Here is an 18,505-nt window from a genome sequence, read left to right as displayed (position 1 = left end):
AATCCACAGGAACTTCAAATAAATGAATCAAACACTGTATAAATCCACAAATAAGACAAATGAATTTTCATATGGATCACCATCCAATATGAATGGAAAAGGGGCCGGACCTAGACAAGTAAAATCGTACACTATATAATAATGAGTTTCAACAATTTTCTTGAAACAAATACAAGAGATTACAACAACGTCAAGAAAAGATCCCATCAAGTGGATCTTATATACCAGCAAATTCTTTGCACACACATATAAAGTTGAGGTTCTTACCATTTCTTATGTTCAGATTAATGGGGTAAGAGTCTAGCAGAGAGTTCAAAAAGGGAGTTAATAATGTCGCTAATAAATCCAAGACCTCATAATCTATTGAAAATTTTCTTAAACCAAATGCACTTAAACATATGAAGTCCAGAAAGTATATGGCCATGACAAAATCTCCTGTTTTTAGTTGTGGTGAATCCGGGTGTACTTTATTTTATTTTGACTTTTGGTGGAATATCATCTCAGTTTATGTGAAAATTTTGTGATTTTGTTGTGGCCATAGAAAAACTCTATGAAGTGACCTCAACATGTGATTTAGTTGCACAGAAGAGATGATATTCTCATTTCTATTCTCTTTTTTCAAAATGTGAGATGGTATTCTCATTTACTTTATGTTCTATGAATATCATCTCATTTCCCTATTCTCTTTTTTCAGTAACTTTGTTTGGAAGTTCATAAGGGAATAAAATGAAATGAAATGAAATATATTTAAGGAAAAAGAATGGAAAAGAATAGAATGGAGTAGAATTAAGTAACTCTGATTAGATGTTTTAAAATAAAGGAATGGAAATGAATGAAAATAAATAGAAATAAAATAATACTGTAAAATATTATTATTATTATTATTATTTGGACAACCAATCTACACATGCCTAAGGCCCAATTCAATGTCCAACCCATATGCATATAAACTTGTATTTTCTATCATTTCTTATATGCATCTCAAAGATTCCCATCACTTTAATATCATATTCAAATGGACACACTAAGAGTCAGTTTCTTATCCACTTCATAATATTTTTCTAACATGATCATTAAGATTCCCTTGCCGTACATGGAAAGAATATATGATTTTTTTTTTTTTGAGAAACGGAAAGATATACAAAGTTGAAAGCAATAGTCTTGACACCAACTTCTTGGATGATGCAAGCTACTTTAGGTAAAATACAAAGTTAATAAATATTTTCTCACTTTTCTCTACTCCCTTACTAAAAAAAACAAAATCTAAATCTTTCATGCACAAATTTTTTGTTTATTTAATTTACGTATAACTTTTTAATTTTTTTATTTAAAAATCTATATTCTTGATTCAGCTTATTATCTAAGCAAAATCAACCAAAAGTCTATGAATGTATATAAGCTCTGAAAGCCCAATCAGCCAGGCCCGTGAAAATAAACTCTCCCTCTGCTAATCTTCTTCTCAGTCATTTGGGTCACCCGCTTGCTCTTGTGGGTATTTTTATTATTTATGTTGACGTGGCATATCCTCAGTGGAATATACTTTAAGAATTGCACGGGCAGCTATAACCCGGTAATTTTCTCAGCCAATTCCAACGGAAACGGGAAAGCAAATCTCGCTTTGGTCTCTCCTCAGGAAAAGGAAAAGGGAAAGGGAAAGGGAAATCTCAATTCCAATACAAAACACAAACACTCTGTTTGTGCTTCACCTCAGTAAGTCACTGAATTGATTCTCAAACTTTTTCCACGCATTTCATTTCCTATGTTTCTCTTTTTCTCTCTCTTTTTATTCCGACCACATTTGCTCCTTCTGCCCCTTTCTTATTGCAAAACTTTTGGAGAATTGTAAAAACAAGATTTTTATTCTATTCGAGAACAAGACACTTTATCAGTTAAACTAACTCGATTCCAGAATGAATAAGTAGTTAATCTTATATTAATGTTTGTTATTTTTGTGAAATATCAAATGGGTCCAGCCAGGGGGCAGAAAAATATAGTTTTGAACTATTTTTTGTATCAATTCCCATAACATGAATTGTGCTATGGCCTATGTGATGGTTCAATTGGGTGATCGTTATAATTTTGAGGGAATAAAATTGTAGGGATTGTTTTCTTTCTTGTATGTATGACAAGGTGTAGCTTAAGAGTTAGTTGAGTTGTGTAAGATTTGGGTTAAGAAGAGATGGTGAAAAAGAAAAAGTCGAAAATCGAAATACTGTCATGAATTGGTTCATTTTGTTTTCAACCATGAGATGTTGGTATTAGATTCTTGCTGATATTTAATGGGTTTTTATCTCATTTTCATATATATTCCAGAAATGGGAGCATAGCTGTAACTGGAAGATTTACTGTTAAAATGTCAATTGCAAAGCCATTAAAGAAGTTAGCATCTTGTGTTATCCTTGATTTGGATGGGACACTTCTTAATACAGGTTAGTTTGTGCTTTTAACATTGTTAAATTTTAAAATTTTCTTTTGTTATTTTCCATTATGTTATGTGTGATGAGCACTTTGCTGATTGGTTGAAAGTTGGTTAAAGTGTAGTTGTACTTAGAAAAAATGAAGCTTTGAAATCTCTACATATATAAATAAGCTAAAAATGCTAAAAGAAGAAGCTCCTGGCAAATTGACACTGATTGATGTTTAGATATTTTCACGAGCAAAGTCCAGTGAAGTTTGGTAAACTATGAATGTTCACACATGGCCCTACTTAATAGAGCGTTGCAATCTCTATTTGCATGTAGCCACCATATTCAATATATTCTGTACTGATCTTGATTCTTATTGTCCTGTACTGTTTGCAACCATATTTTCATAAAATAGCTGATTGCTTTCTATTCGTATCAGTGATTGTTTTCTTAATTTGTCATAATTTGTATTTTTAAATTTGATGACAGATGCCCTTTTAAGTGATGTTTTGGGCGGTTTCTTGAGTAAGTATGGAAAGCAATGGGATGGGAGAGAAGTTCATAAGACTTTAGGAAAGACACCACTTGAAGCTGCAGCTGCTATTGTGGAAGCTTATGATCTTCCCTGCACTACAAATGAATTTATTTCAGCAATCAACCCACTTTACTCTGAGAAGTAATAATCTGTTGCACTTTTAAATTATGGTTATTAAATATGTAAAGTTTTTCCAATTGAGGCAATTAATATTGCCCTTGAATTTCACACATAAATTTTATTTCAAATTAATCTGCTTTTATTTTTTAATGGTAAGATGCATGCATGAATATAGTATTGAATCCACAACCACACCCTCAAGGCCTCAACCCTGTACTTACAGGGGAGGAGATGCTTTTTCAGCTAGAGCTCATTGGCCTTTTTTGACTTTTATATTTTCATCTGCAAAGGTACAACATTACCAATTGCAATAATCTGGGGATTCCACCGGAAATAATAAGCTAAGACGCAGAGTTTCTTATATAATTATTTTTCCAGTTTTTGTCTTAGAAAATTGTTCTGCTATACAATCTATAAGCCATGTGCTCCATAGTTTGTAGAATAAATGGTTTTTTGTTTATAAACGCCAATGAGAATTTTTAATGTGAGAATTCCAATCGGAACTTCAGTTCTCGTCTGTTTAACACATACTCAAAGGGTTTCTTCGCAAATTTGGCAAGTTACTGATATGAAAAGCAGGCTAACATGTCACCAGGCCATGTAGTGTTGGAATCTTGTCAATTTTCATCCCTATAAATGATGACTTATCTTTTTGTTTTTGTTATTACTTTCATGGTGACTAGGCTGTTCGGCTATATAGGTTCAGGCTCTCATAAAGCATTTTGACTTGTTTTCATTAATATTTAACCGTACAGGATTTACTTTGTGCCATTTGTTTGTCACTAGGTTCCTTGATGATATAAACCGTAGCTACTCATCTACTCATTGTTATGTGTTTAAAAATTTGAATTTTTGTACCAAACTTTTGAATGTCTTTTTGCTGCTGTTGTTGTAGGTGGTGCAACATCAAAGCACAGCCAGGTGCCAATCGTTTAATTAAGCATTTTGGTGGTCATGGGGTCCCAATGGCATTGGCTTCAAACTCTCCAAGGGTAAATATAGAAGGAAAAATTTCTTTTCATCAAGGTAAATCTTAAACCACTTACAACTTGATCGAGATATTGACTTGCTAACATGCAGCAAGGATATCATTTTTTGTGATTTTAATTTCTGAGATTCTTATTCAATATTTTCCAATTATAGGATGGAAGGAATCCTTCTCTGTCATCATTGGTGGTGATGAAGTGGCATCTGGGAAACCATCTCCTGATATGTGAGATGCAACAAATAGTTTTTGATATTGATTTCTTTATTGAGGTTTTTTTTTTTTCTTTTGGTCTTAAGTGTAAAAAGTCCATGTTTGTCTGTTATTCTAACTCCATGGTTCACTGTTTAAGATATCTTGAGGCAGCTAAAAAGCTAAATGTTGAACCCTCCAGCTGCCTTGTTATTGAGGATTCTATGTAAGCGACCTGACTTTTAACTCTAGAAGTTCCAAAATTTTCCTTTCATTGTATTATTCTGACCTTTGCTTTTGATAGCACCTACTGTGTATGGCATTGGGGAGGGGATGGTGATTTTCCCTTGCATGATTATTGATTTGCCCGTGTATAATTGCACTTTATAGTATCAACAGCCACTTATATTTAAGTCTTGGATAGAACATAGAAGAGTTACATATTGCCATGTGCTATATTGGAATAAAAATATATTCAAAAATATTGTGTCTTCTATTGTCTTTGTACTCTTTTTTATTTAGATTGGTGAGAAAAGTAATTTATGATTATAGAAATACCACCTAGATCACTTGGAGCTCTGTATTATAAATCCCATGAGTCCATTAAGCTCCTGAAGCCTGTGTGCATTCCTCCATCATAGTCCATGTCATTTACCCTTGACGCAGAATCAATTCATTTCTACTGAAGTACAATACTAACTAATTATTTGTTGCAGCCATTTATTTTTTATTTTTTATTTTTTTAAATATGGCAACAATTCTTAATGTCAGGGATTTTTTTTTAAACTTAACCTTTTAGTTTTCTGAGACTTAGGTTGCAGAAATTCAGCCCTATAGAAGCATTACTTTTTCATATATCTGTTATCTCTCAAGGCATTAACTGTGAATTTATTCAATTTCCATTCTATTGTGAACCATCCTAGTTTGAAATATTTAGTCCAAAACTTGTATACAGCTCTGAAAAACACTTTGTATCAATATTTCAGGATTTCTGAATAATAATTCTTAATTTACTTGTTTTATTGCTAGAAGATGTGCAATTATGCATGAACTTAACTGATGGGCTTGCATCTTTCACCCGTGCCTTTGTTAGATTCATGACTCTCTATTTCTTTTCTTTTTTTGATAAGCTTCAATTTCATTAAACTAAAAGGAAGACAGAGCAGGGGGGATGTCTGCCTTACATGACTCTCTATTTCTTGTTTTCTAAGTTTGCTTTTTTTCTTTTTCTTTTTTCTTTTTCCTTTTTTTTCTGTTCTAGCATAATTTTTCACTAAGGGATAAAGGAGTCTATTCCACTAATATTACTGTCTTATGAAAAGCTGTCATGTAATCCTATTTAATATCTTAGTGATTGATTCTTGATGTTTCACATAAATCCCTGCATTCAACCATGGTCCATGGGTATATGTATTGCCCGTTTGGTATAGATTATTTTTTCAGCTTTTAAAAAATAGTTTGTCTGAAAAAGATGTACCTAGAAAATTTGAGGTTTAAAAAACCTGTACTTGGAAACAGTTCGGTTTCAAAATGGGACGCCAAACGGGCACGTGTTCTTGTTCACATTTTGGAGGGTTGACCATATTATTATCCCTCAGTGCATGAATTACTTGAAATGGATTCTAGATATAGTTTTATGTTTTATTCTAGTGATGACAGGTTTGTTACTGTCTTTTATCAGATGATCATGGTTATTTAGTTGTAAGGGTTAATATGATGAGGATTTCCGTAATAATTTCTTAGGTTTTTTCTTAATTCTTGCATATTTGATTGTCAGACCAGGTGTTACCGCTGGTAAGGCTGCTGGAATGGAAGTAGTTGCTGTACCATCCATTCCCAAACAATCCCATCTTTACACTTCAGCGGATGAGGTGATCAACTCTCTGCTTGATTTGAAACCTGAAAAGTGGGGCTTACCTCCATTTCAAGATTGTAAACCCCTCTCTACCTTTGTTTCAACCATGTTAATTCAGTTCTATATGTATCAACCATTTTTAACAGAGCTATTGATTTGTTTTGCAGGGGTAGAGGGTACTTTGCCGATAGAATCTTGGTACATTGGTGGACCTGTCATTAAGGGGCTTGGTCGGGGCTCTAAGGTACTTGGGATTCCTACAGGTATGTAAAAATCCCCCAAAAATTTTTTTCTTTTTCTTTTTTTGGATGAATGAGAGACTTTTTTTGCAAAAAGAATAGAACATTTGGTACAAAGGCTCATGGAAAACAAGCAGCAGTAAAGAAACAACAAAAAACCACAAGAAAACTACCAGTTATTAATATTCCAAGCTACTTTCTAATTACAACAGATGCTTCTATTCCTTATAAATTTGGGATATTCTAGAAAATACCAATCTAAGCTTGTATATCATCTTTGATCTCCTTCAACAACTTTTCATCAGTTTTCACCGGGTTGTTATAGACATTTGCACAGCTTTGAAGCCAAATATTGTAAACAGTAGCTGTGAAAGCAAGTTTACATGCTAGCGCTCTAAAGCTTTTTACTTTAACTCTTGTACACTTCCCGGTGTACTCGGGTTGGCTTTAATTTTAATAATATTTTATGCTACCTATCAAAAAAAAAAAAAAACTCTTATATACCCCAGAGCATAATGTAAGGCAACCTGTCTAATAAAAAGACATAAAGACAGAACTTGTTTCCACACTCTCCTAGTGAAGGAGCACCCAGAAGAATAAACGGTCTCTGCATTCCTAGTAATTTCTGCAGTACACACACTATACACCACCCATATATCCCCATCTGGCCAGTCTATCACGAGTAGAATGTCCATCCTTGATAGCAAGCCATAATATGGACTGCTTAGCAATTCCAGCACTAAATTAAACCGACCTGTACCAATGCAGTAGTTGATGATTTCCCCTAATCTCATTCCAAGCTGAGTTGCAGGTAAATTGACCTGAAGGCTTAGGGAACCACCTTACAGAATCTTCATGCTGCAAAGTAACTTGAAAAAGGCCCACTTAGATGGAGAGCAAGCTCTCTGATCTGACAGGAGGCCAATGCCAGCCAAATCATCAGAAACCTTAGCATTTAAGGAGCTGCCAGCATCCTAAATCACTTTCTAGCCATATATCGGCAAAAGAGCTCCATCAGGATGCACATTTTGTCCTGAGCCTACTGCATGTTTTATGAGAGGTCTTATTACACCTTTCAGAGTACCCTTACTGAATGTTGATGGACAAACCACCACCCCCCCCCAAAAAAAAAAAAAAAAAAAATTCTCTTCCTTTGTCTCATTAAGCTAGAATTATTATGAACATTTCTTGACCTTTGAATACCTATTTGCTTTGAAATTAGTATTAATTTTACTTTCAGGCCACTGAGGTGGTCTATAGATCTGTCAGTTTCTCATAGTTAGCTGGTTTTGTGGTTTCTCCCAATGTATCCTTCAACTCCTACTTTTGCTCATTGAGCTTGAGAGTATTGGGATATCATTCAGGTTATAATTTATTCTTCTTTTTCGCTTGATAATTTGTTGCATTTTGTTAATGTAATAACTTCTTTATTTTTCAGCAAATCTATCTACCGAAGGTTATTCAACTGTCCTTTCAGAGCATCCCTCGGGGGTATATTTTGGTTGGGCTGGATTACCAACCAAAGGTGTTTTTAAAATGGTCATGAGTATTGGGTGGAATCCATATTTTAACAACCCAGAAAAGACCATAGTGAGTGTGATGAGACATAAATGATAGACTCTTGAATTCTTTTCCCCTTGTCCATTCCCTTGTTAAAGCTAGTTTACAATGCAGGAGCCGTGGTTGCTTCATGACTTTGCTGAAGATTTCTATGGGGAGGATTTGCGTCTTGTTATCGTTGGTTATATACGACCTGAGGTATTATCATATATGATTGCTTTTCGCAACTTTTTGGCCCCTTGCTCATTCCAGTCTAGCTCTTCTTCCCTTTTTCATGCTAAACTTGGGTGTGAAATGTGATAGGCCAATTTTTCAAGCATTGAGAGCCTGATAGCAAAGATTCATGAGGACGGCAGAATTGCAGAGAAAGCTCTTGATCTTCCAATATATTCAACTTACAGGGATGATCCATATTTGAAAAGCTGTGTCAAGGATAGCAGTCATTTATAAATTTCGTGAAATATATCATGCCAACCCCTTCATTTGATAAATAAAAATGATAATGGAGCTGTTTTTTCCTCATTTGATAAAGAAAAAGGACTGTAACACTGATATTCTTTTATTTTGACGAGGTTCTTTGCGAGTCCCATGAACACAATTGGGACTAATGTACCGTGGGAAAACATCATTTTAATGTATTGTTACAATTCATATATGAGTAGCAACAAAGAAAATAATCATTTAACTGATAGGCCTAAGGGTCATCAAATAGCCCATGGCCCACGGGCCGACCCAAAAACCCGGCAGCCCATCGGGCTAATGGGCGGCCCAACCCGTTGTTATTAAGGCCCATGGGTAGCCCATTAGCCCAGTGGGTTAGGCCGTGAGCTAGTTTTTATGCCCATGGGCACCCAGTGGGCTAGCCCAGTAGCCCAGCCCGTTGGCCCAACCCGTTGCCCAATCCAATAACTTAAAATTTTTAACAAAAATATATAGAAAGTGTATGAAGAATTGATCTTGAGATATTGTAATAGAATTTCTTAAGAAAACTCTCCCAACCACTAAGATACTTAAAGTAATTGTGCTAAACTTAGTTTACTAAATATATATTTTTCTAGTAGTCTAGCAAATTTGAATTAACCATTTGATTTTTTTTATTAAAGATAAAAATAAAAAACTATTTGAAGCCTTATTTTTTTAATGTTTAAATGACAATTCATCCAATCAAACATAAAGGTGTAATTTGGATTTCAACCCCCACCCCCCCCCCCCTTTTCTCTTAATTTCTCTCAAATTGCTCACTTGGTTAGATCCACCCTCTTCACTTTGAGAAAATACAAGATGTTTCAGATGCATGCATCCTCCCACTCACATGAGAGTGTGTTTCATACTTGTGGAGCCCACTCTCATGTGAGTGTGAAGATGCATGCATCCGAAACACCTAATACCATATCCTTCACTTTCAGCATGCACTGCATAAATTTCATTCCCCAACTTCCAACTCAAGAAAGTCTCCCAACTATTCTCACCATGCTCCACCCCTCTGGAAATTTGACCTATGTTGGAAGAAAAATCTAGAGTCAATATAGTAGGATTGGTGACTACAACCATTTATGGCAATCTTGAATTGAGTTTTTTTTTTTCTTTTTGGGGAATTGATGTTCGATCAACTTCTCCACAAATAATATATTAGACCTACTATTGCCATTTTTTGCATTTCTTGAGCTCCTACTTTGCTCTCACTTCTACAATTCTCTTGCTAAAAATCCACCAAATGGACAAAAAGTTTTGAATGATTTCTTTGAAATTTTAGCATTGTCAATAGACCAATTTAGAAGCTGGCTCTAAACTAATATGACATATAGTGCATTTTAGTTTTTCTTTTTCTATTTTTTTCCCCAAAAATTGTGAAAAGAGCTCTTGAAGTTTAGAAAATGATCCTCTTTATTTGCTTCTAAATGGAGACAAATTTATGATGAGAATTTGGCAATTGACAAATCAAAAAATAAATATAATACCATACTATTTAAAATTAATTATATTTCTTATTTGGTGGAATATATTTTTAAAGGTGGTAACACCAATATATACTTCTAATTTTTTGTGTTTTTTTTTTCTTTATTTTGTTGTATTTTTATTTTCTACTTCAACAAGTTTTATTTGTTTTAGTATAAAATTATTATTATTATTATTATTTTTGGGTTTAACCTTTGTAATTTACAAATTTTTATAATCAGACTTAGATAAATGCTAATATATTTTTTTATCTGTAAAATTTGCATAAATTCATATTCTTTCTTTTTTATTTAAATTTTTTTTTTCATTTTTAAACTTGAAGTTTTTTCATGTAATTGTGGTTGTGGCGTGTTAGTATAAAAAAAAAAAAAAAATCTTGAAGTTTAGTTTTTATTCTCAAATTTTTTTTAATAAGTTTTTTTAAAAATAATTTAGGATAAAAAATAAGTAAACAGAGTTTTTTTTAGTAAAAAATTTAGGAGGAAAACGTTAAGGATTCAAATCTCTCCTAATTATTAAATTATAAAAAAATTAATTAAAAAAAGTGTAACATTTTTTCAATATTTTAAGAACCATAAACGAAAATCTCTAAAAGTATAAGGGAAAATATAATTCATAGAAATTTTAAGGAAGAAACAGTATTTTTCATTTCAAAAAAAAAAAAAATCCAGTATTTTTAACCTTTAAAATGAAGAAAAAGAAAAAATACGTCTCCTCTTTGTAAAGAGCAAAATTGAGCGGAACCTCATTATCACTGAGCTCGCTAGTCAGTGGTGAAAATGTCTGTAACAGAAGCAATGGGACAAGAAGAAGAACAAGAGGAGAATCACAATCACAATAGCAATCACGAGTCCGAGTCCAAGTCCAACTCGCCCTCAGAAGTGGCAGAAATTACAGAACCAACCAAGGACCAGGAGGAGCAGCAACAACAAGAGTACAGTTGGCCTGTGATTCGGTTCGATGTTCCGCCTCATAGAACCTACCATTTCTACAACCAGTTCAGGAACTCTCCAAACCCTAACAACTTCCTTAAAGCCATCAAATGGTACTTTTGTTTTGTTTTGTTTTTGTTTTTTTTTTTTTGTGTTCCTCCCATGTTGTTTTTACTCTTTCACAAGCTTTAACTTTTAACTTCTTTCTTGTTTTTGTTTTTGTTTTTTTTTGTTACATTTTGAACTTTGGGGCTTAATTTTGTTTTGTTTTTGGAGTTTTACTCTAGGTCTCCAGATGGGTCTTGTTTTCTTACAAGCTCTGAGGACAATACTCTTCGTGTGTTCACATTGTGAGTTTCTTATATTTTTTTGGCGCTGTACTTTATGTTCTTTAATTAAAATTCAACTATGTGGTACATATAAAAAAATAAATTAGATAGATGCAACCATGTTGTTGTATTGACCAATCACCTCTCCTAGGCCTTGCAAAAGTGAGAGTTTTATGTACTGAGTATGACCTTTTTAAGCATGTGGTTGTATCGACCAATGAAACACGTAGTAGAATTTATTTGTCTTTGAAAAAGATAACAATAGTTTGTATGCATTGGTCAAGACAATGAATTCAATTAGGAAATCTAAGCTTAAGCACCAAAAGAATTGTATCTAAGTTTTAGCTTATGGTTTTAGAGAGAGTTTACAGTTCAAACAGGGCAATGCAAGTGGTATATTGAAAAAAGAAAAGGAAAGAAAGGGTGCTCTTTGGATACCATTTTGGAATTACTTTTCTTGCTTTTGAAATCTAGATTTAATGCAATTTGTGATTACAAAAGCAAAACCTGCACTTTAACAACCCAATATTGATTGTCACCTTTTTGTTACTTCTATTTGCGTTGTGGTCTCAATTTTTTTAATGCATTTAATGACCTTATGAAAAACACTCACATATGCACAAACTAATGCTGTAGCTAGGAAATTATTGGTATTAAAATCATATAAAATTTCTTTGTAATTCATTAGGACTATGTCATGTGTATGTCTGAAATGGATCAATTTCGTGGTTTGATTAAATATTACAAATCTAAAAGTGTATTTGGTGCCACAATAATTAAAAATGTTCAATGAGTGATCCGCAAGATAGGATTGGGAAAATTACAATAACTTCCATAAACACATAAGGAAATGATAGAGTGGCCAGCAAAGTTTTGCAAAAAATGACAGTCCTTTCTAGAGGCATATGATAAACATAACAAATACAATAAAATACCTATTTTACCCTTGACTTACTCAATTAAGCATGCATAATTTTTGGTAATCGGGTGAATCAAATAACTCAAGGGAAAAATAAGGACTTTATCAATAAAGCAAGGGAAAATTAGGACATTATTGCATAACCAAGAGCAAGTTAGTCCACAAAAATAAGGTAACAAGGACAAAATAGGGGTTTCTTTTTATATCTTATATTTATCACAACCATTAGGGAGGGAAGTGTCATCTTTTGCGAAACTTTGGGGTCATTGTCATTTTGATATACCTCAAGGAAAGTTGTGTTATTTTCCCTATAAAAAAATTCTTATAAAAAACTGGGTAAAACTGATGCTTTAGTTTATGAAAGCAAGAAGGTGTTTTGATAATGCTAGAGAAAAATTATTTACGTGGTTCAGAAAATGATACTTTCTTTGCATGCTCCTGTTTTCACTGTTAGGTCACTTTAATGCATTAACGTGTCCATAAGAACTTTACCATAATAAGTATTTTGTTCTTCAACAGACCAGATAATGGAAGTGGTGGTGATATCAACACTTGTTCAATAGCTGCCGATGAAGGTAAGTTTTCTCTTAGGTGATATTTAAGCGTTTTTGTTTATTACACTATACCATAACCATTAACTCTCTCCAAAGATGATTTCTAGTGAGAAAAGAATGAAGGGGTAGTAGTGTATGCCCGAAACTTCTCTTTATTGAGAATGATTCAGAACAAGAATTTTAACTAGTTTGCATTGATATATAGAAGCTAATTTTGGGTTCTTTGTATCTAAACTTGTTAATCTCACTTGCTTTATTCAATCATTATACATATACTTATGGTTTAACTTTTAAAAAAATGCAGATTCCTATGCTGCAAAACTTGTCATGAATGAGGGAGAGTCAGTATATGACTTTTGTTGGTATCCATACATGTCTGCTTCAGGTGCTTCAATAATCTCCCTTGTCCTTGTGCTATGACTTTTATGCTTTCAGTTAAATTTGGATTGATTTTGCAATTGATTGATGGTATATCTGAATGGAAGTTTGATCTGAGGATTGATTGACATTTCAGATCCAGTTAGTTGTGTTTTTGCAAGTACGGCTCGCGACCATCCAATTCATCTTTGGGATGCTACTTCAGGAGAGGTGCTGAGCTCTTATTGCTGATATGCTTTTTGTTAATGAGATTTGTGTTTTATTAAGCTCTAAGACTCGAAAATGGCTTTGTAATATACAGTAAATGGGCCTTTCCATGGGTACACCTCTCTTTCCTACATCATGAAGGCATGGTGGGTCCCACCCTTATGCACCATGTGTATATTCCAGTTCACCATTTCTAAATTCTATGTGCTCATTCGATAGACTTTCTAAGAAGCTTGTGTACTGCATTTGTGGTTTCCTTATTACTATAGCTGGTTGGTGACCATTTCCTTCTGACTGAAAATTTCAGCTGCGCTGCACATACCGGGCTTATGATGCCATGGATGAAATAACTGCTGCCTTTTCAATTGCATTCAATCCCACTGGGACAAAGTAAGTAAGGTTTTTCAAAGGATTCATAATTTGCACGCGCTGCTATTTTAGCCTTTTGTATTAGGATTTAAAAGGACATTGTTCTCAGAATATTAGGTGCTGTATATTTATATATCACCTTTAGCTCTAATGTGATGCAAATACTTTATAATGAACTGTGGTTTAGTGCCTTATCTGAACCATTTATATAACTGCCTCTATGTGTTGTCATCTAACTAGGGTTTATGGATAGTGCAGGCATGGTATCTGGGTGCCAATTAACAGATGACCCATTGATGTTTATACTTTTTTTGTCATGTAGGATATTTGCCGGATACAACAAAGCTGTTAGGATGTTTGACATACATCGCCCTGGTAGAGATTTTAAACAACATTCTACACTTCAAGGGAATAAAGAAGGCCAAACAGGTGCGCGCTCTTATTTTAACCACCTGAGTAAAATTTTCTTTTGGTCAATGAAATAATGAAGCACATATCCTCATCTTTTTTACTGTCTACAGGTATTATATCTGCACTGGCTTTTTGTCCAACTCATACTGGATTGCTAGCTATGGGTTCTTACAGCCAGACCACTGCAATATATCAAGAAGATAATATGGAACTCTTATATGTTTTACATGGTCAAGAAGGTGGGGTTACACATGTAAGTCTGCATTCCCCATCATTTACTTCATTCTGATATTGTATCAATAAATAAAGGCAAAAATTATTTCTTCAGGTCCAGTTCTCAAAAGATGGAAACTATTTATATACAGGAGGCCGGAAGGTAACTATTTCTACGTTTTTTTTCCCCTTGCAGTTCAAGTTGTTAAATTCAATACAAAAATTTTTTTTTTTGGTGAGCGTTGAGAATGGGATTGGGTGTGGTAATGAACTTTTTTCTTGTGATCAATTTATACATCAATGTTTTTCCTATTAATGGCTGACTGAAGACAAATAATGCAAGATAAAAACTAGAAAATTTTCCTGGCTATCCAAAGTCAAACAAATATATGTAGTTTTCCTATTAGTATTGTATATTAGATTATAAATTAAAACATAAACAATAGTTTTGCTATTATAAAAATTAATTCTTAATAGTAAAATCAAAGGTTATGGGAGGGTAATTTGTTTTCCAATTAAGCCAGTTGTCAAGAGGTTCGGGTTTAATTTTTTTGCCTACTCCAAACATACCTGCTGACATGATGCTAAAATGTGATATGTGGTTGATTCAGTTCACCTTCAGATTTTCAAATATATTGCAATAATGATTTTTAGTGTTAAGTACAGTTGTGAAGTTCAACTAGTATGGTCATGACCTGGTGGGTGGGGGTGGGGTGGTCATTGTGGGTTTAGGCAGTGCCTCTATTGTACCAAATAGACAAATCCCCCCTAAAATAGAACAAAACAGAAAAGAATTATTGTTTCTTTCTTCACCCTATGTTTGCCAACTTGCCATTGATATTTCTTGCGCTAGAGTTGTTACTTCCTTAAGGCCTTATTCTTGTGGGGATTTGGCAAAGTTGCTCTCTCTGTTTGCATTCTTGTATGAACTTCTGTGTAATTCAGCCATATTGTCATTTTCTGATGGATTTGGAAAGTTCAAATATGGTGCATTTTCTTACGCTAACATTATGTGTGTTGTCTATCCACCTGTATAAAGTTTGCATTTATTTTTCTTGAAGGACCCATATATACTATGCTGGGATATACGCAAAGCCGTTGATGTTGTGTACAAGTAAGTAGTTTTATCTCATCTGGAGAAGCTTTCCTTTTTCTTTCTTTCTTTTTTTAATAAATATATATTTTTACAATAATATGCTAGTCATCACACAAGGAGGTGTACACACAAACAACTGAACAGTTACAAGAAAGAGACTCTTAAAGATATAACAACCAATGTATTAGGCCCCGCTTATTAAGGGGGAATTTAGGCCCACAAGTAAGGGAGAGTGTTAGAATTACGATTAAATGATTAAATTTACCATTTCCTAATAGCTTGAGCTTTTGGGAGAATTGGTAATTTAACACATGGCAACACCCAATAAATATTATGAAAATTCTAAAACCAAGGATTGACAATTTCCCAAATCATTTGCCAATAAAAGTGTGAGTATGTACTTGGCACTTTTCAGTTTCAATTGATATCTAATCTTCACTTATGGTATCTTAACATTAATAAAAGTGTTCCTTGTCGTTTTCCATTCACTTGATGACTACCAAAAGGAAATTCTAACGCCATTAATAGAAACTTATGGTATCTATTAATGCAAGTTTGTTTCTTTCATTCATTAAAATAAGGCAGTATTGAAGTGTGACCAATTTTAAATATGTACCTTGTATTAGGTTATACAGGTCATCAGAATCTACCAACCAGCGAATATTGTTTGACATTGAACCCTTGGGGCGACACCTTGGTTCAGGTGGTCAGGTATTGTTTTAGTTTCAATTTATCTCTTTGGCCAGATATTATGCCATAGCCAAATAAATGTTACCATTTCAATTAAGTTATTTGTTTGTTATTGCACTTTTGGCTTCAGGATGGTTTTGTTCATATATATGATCTTCAAACTGGGCATTGGGTATCAAGTTTTCAAGCTGCATCGGGTATTAATGATATTTCATATCTGTTAGAGATGTGGCTGGTTGAATTTTGCATATATCCTTATCTCTTTGATAACTAATTTTTTTTATATCTGTTCTATTGGCTATACAGACACAGTAAGTGGATTCTCTTTCCATCCATTTCTGCCAATGGCTGCTTCCTCATCAGGGCACCGAAGATTTGTAGTTCCTGATGATATCTACGAGGATGTGCCTTTGAGTGGTATTTCCAGTAACTCAGCTGCAAACTTTGTTCTTTTGGAGATGTTTTCTAACATTTGCAATGTCTTTCCTTCCAATATCACTCTTGTTGAATTGTGTCATTGTTTTACATTTTTTTTTTTTTTTTTTGGTTATACTGCCTCATTGCTCAATGGTAAGACTATTTTCGTGTTCTGGCCATTACTTGCTGCTTAGTATGTTATTTTTTTGGTTCAAAGGGTAATGCAATATACCTGGGATTTGTTTTAAGTTTAAATGGCTTTAGAAAAAAGGGTTTTAAAAGTCAATACCTTGTTGTGATGTCTTGGTAAATACATCTAACTGGATTTTGGCTGAACCCAGAAAATACAAGAAGAGAATGTAAATAAAAAAAAATAGTTGAGTTGAAGTTCAATATAATCTGATGAACTACAGCTTCAGGTTACTCGAGTCACAAGGCACTGGCAGTAACATTAAAAGCATAATGAAATTGGTATTTACATATTTATTTGTTTTCAGCTTCTCAAAGTTTTAGATTGTAGGGCTTCTATGTATTCATACTGCATTTACTTTACTATGGAATTGCAGAATTTAAGATTGTTTCATTGGAATGGAAGAGCACTGTATTTCATTTTTCGTTTCTTTGCTAAAGAAAACTTTTATGCAGCAAAAAAACAAAAAACATCAGAATGGAAGAGGGTACCTGTGTTTTTGGGATCTTATGAATTGTTTTGTTCTGTTCTTGTAGATGAGTCTATTCCTATTTAAATTTTGTTTATGTTTCATGTAGGCAATGAAAATTGTGCTTCTGTGTGGAGTTTCTCTGTTGCTTCAGTGGAGAATGATACTGAATTGAATGGCAACGATTTTAACAATCTATCTGAACATGAAGAGCTGCACCAGGGTCCTTGAGTCATTTTGCAGAGCTTTGTACATAATCAAGTTTCTGGATAAGCTTTTGTTATGATTATGATTCAAACGGTCATCATGTGCTTAATTAATACATTGTTTGATTGAATCAGTGGTACCAGAAGTCTATCAGAATTTTGTATTGAGCCTTAGTGCCTGTGTGTACATTTCAAGTTATTGGGCTGAAATTGGACAGATTTTTCATGAATTGCTCAGTTACAGAGGTTTTGGGATCTCATCGGTTGGTTTTTATGGATTTTATATTTATTATTTTTGTGCTGTCACTGGTTCATGGCATGTACAATAACAGCAGTCCATCTATGCTTATGGCTGTTCCCTATGACTAATGCAACAAAAACAGCAATCATGATAATGTGCTTAACCATTCATGGAGTACTGAAATAGAGCATATACTATATAGGCTGATTTATCCTGAAGCATATTTTTGCAACTCAAGAAAAATAAAGGCTTCTATTTTATTTTATTTTATTTTTCTGGGAAGAAAGGCTTCTATTAGGCATATTCTTATAGATAAAAATAAGAATTAAGAATGATTGCAGATTACAGAAGGAAAAGAATACAGAGTTTCTTCTAGTTGTCAGGACTCTTGTTAACTAGTTTAAAAAACCTCCCAGGTTTCTTCTTCCACATCTTTATATATCTGTATATTCGTTTTGGTTTTTCTGTATAACTGAAGCTATAATATTCTGTCCAACGAAAAATGGGATATACTTTATAGCCTTTTCAGAATTTAATATCCATATCAATTTTTTATTGTGTACTTGTAAGATATGAGGCTTGTAAGCATTATAGCTAACAATAAAATTAACGTATGTTTTATACAGAACCACTTTCACAACATTTGGGTCTTCCAGCTATGTAAGGGTTCTCCAAATATGAAAGGGGATGTTTTATAAACGGTAAACCCATTACACAAAATGCTTTGTCAAAATTAACTGACTCTAGTGGAGAATTTTTTTTAAAGGGAACTCTACTGGAGAACCTAAAATTCTTCAATTTCATTCAAGTCACTTTTATTTATTTATTTTTAATCCGTATATCAGAATATAGTCACTTATTATATTACCATGTATCCCTTATAACCTCAGACAAGACCATAATTACATGTGCTTCACACACTATGGTAATGTTCAGAGTTGGAATGTTCCAATTTATGGGATGTCTAAGTTGGAAAAGTAGAATACATAGAGAGCTAGATTTCACTCCAAAATTCACCATGTTCCCAATTTTTCCAC

At 33.5% G+C, this 18,505-nt stretch overlaps 2 protein-coding genes across 2 annotated transcripts; both read left to right on the top strand.

The window, feature by feature from the left end:
* The first annotated feature begins 1,507 nt into the window (after positions 1-1,507).
* LOC112038012 (bifunctional riboflavin kinase/FMN phosphatase) lies at positions 1,508-8,582 on the top strand. The gene is made up of 11 exons (XM_024070825.2): positions 1,508-1,710; positions 2,314-2,429; positions 2,895-3,081; positions 3,956-4,086; positions 4,204-4,273; positions 4,398-4,463; positions 6,015-6,169; positions 6,260-6,355; positions 7,770-7,921; positions 8,006-8,089; positions 8,195-8,582. Exons 1-11 carry the CDS (start codon positions 1,508-1,510, stop codon positions 8,339-8,341), a joined length of 1,407 nt encoding a protein of 468 aa, XP_023926593.1. The 3' UTR covers positions 8,342-8,582.
* A 1,964-nt stretch (positions 8,583-10,546) lies between these two features.
* LOC112033196 (uncharacterized) lies at positions 10,547-17,519 on the top strand. The gene is made up of 14 exons (XM_024065970.2): positions 10,547-10,892; positions 11,067-11,129; positions 12,547-12,602; positions 12,886-12,966; positions 13,096-13,169; positions 13,474-13,556; positions 13,858-13,964; positions 14,057-14,199; positions 14,275-14,322; positions 15,221-15,273; positions 15,882-15,966; positions 16,076-16,142; positions 16,252-16,362; positions 17,131-17,519. The coding sequence occupies exons 1-14, from the start codon at positions 10,627-10,629 to the stop codon at positions 17,250-17,252; spliced, it is 1,359 nt and encodes a 452-aa protein (XP_023921738.2). The 5' UTR covers positions 10,547-10,626; the 3' UTR covers positions 17,253-17,519.
* The last annotated feature ends 986 nt before the right edge of the window (positions 17,520-18,505 follow it).

Source organism: Quercus suber, unplaced genomic scaffold (assembly GCF_002906115.3).
Source record: "Quercus suber isolate HL8 unplaced genomic scaffold, Cork oak 2.0 scaffold_368, whole genome shotgun sequence".
NCBI lineage: Eukaryota > Viridiplantae > Streptophyta > Magnoliopsida > Fagales > Fagaceae > Quercus > Quercus suber.
The sequence above is the reverse complement of the archived record's forward strand: the minus strand, read 5'-3'. Positions and strand labels throughout refer to the sequence as shown.

Coding starts and splice junctions, on each gene's coding strand:
- LOC112038012 (XM_024070825.2), top strand. CDS start 1,508: ATGTTGACGTGGCATATCCTCAGTGGAATATACTTTAAGAATTGCACG. Junction 2,430..2,894: donor TGGGACACTTCTTAATACAG/GTTAGTTTGTGC, acceptor ATTTGATGACAG/ATGCCCTTTTAAGTGATGTT. Junction 7,922..8,005: donor ACAACCCAGAAAAGACCATA/GTGAGTGTGATG, acceptor TTTACAATGCAG/GAGCCGTGGTTGCTTCATGA.
- LOC112033196 (XM_024065970.2), top strand. CDS start 10,627: ATGTCTGTAACAGAAGCAATGGGACAAGAAGAAGAACAAGAGGAGAAT. Junction 10,893..11,066: donor TTCCTTAAAGCCATCAAATG/GTACTTTTGTTT, acceptor GTTTTACTCTAG/GTCTCCAGATGGGTCTTGTT. Junction 16,363..17,130: donor CGAGGATGTGCCTTTGAGTG/GTATTTCCAGTA, acceptor TGTTTCATGTAG/GCAATGAAAATTGTGCTTCT.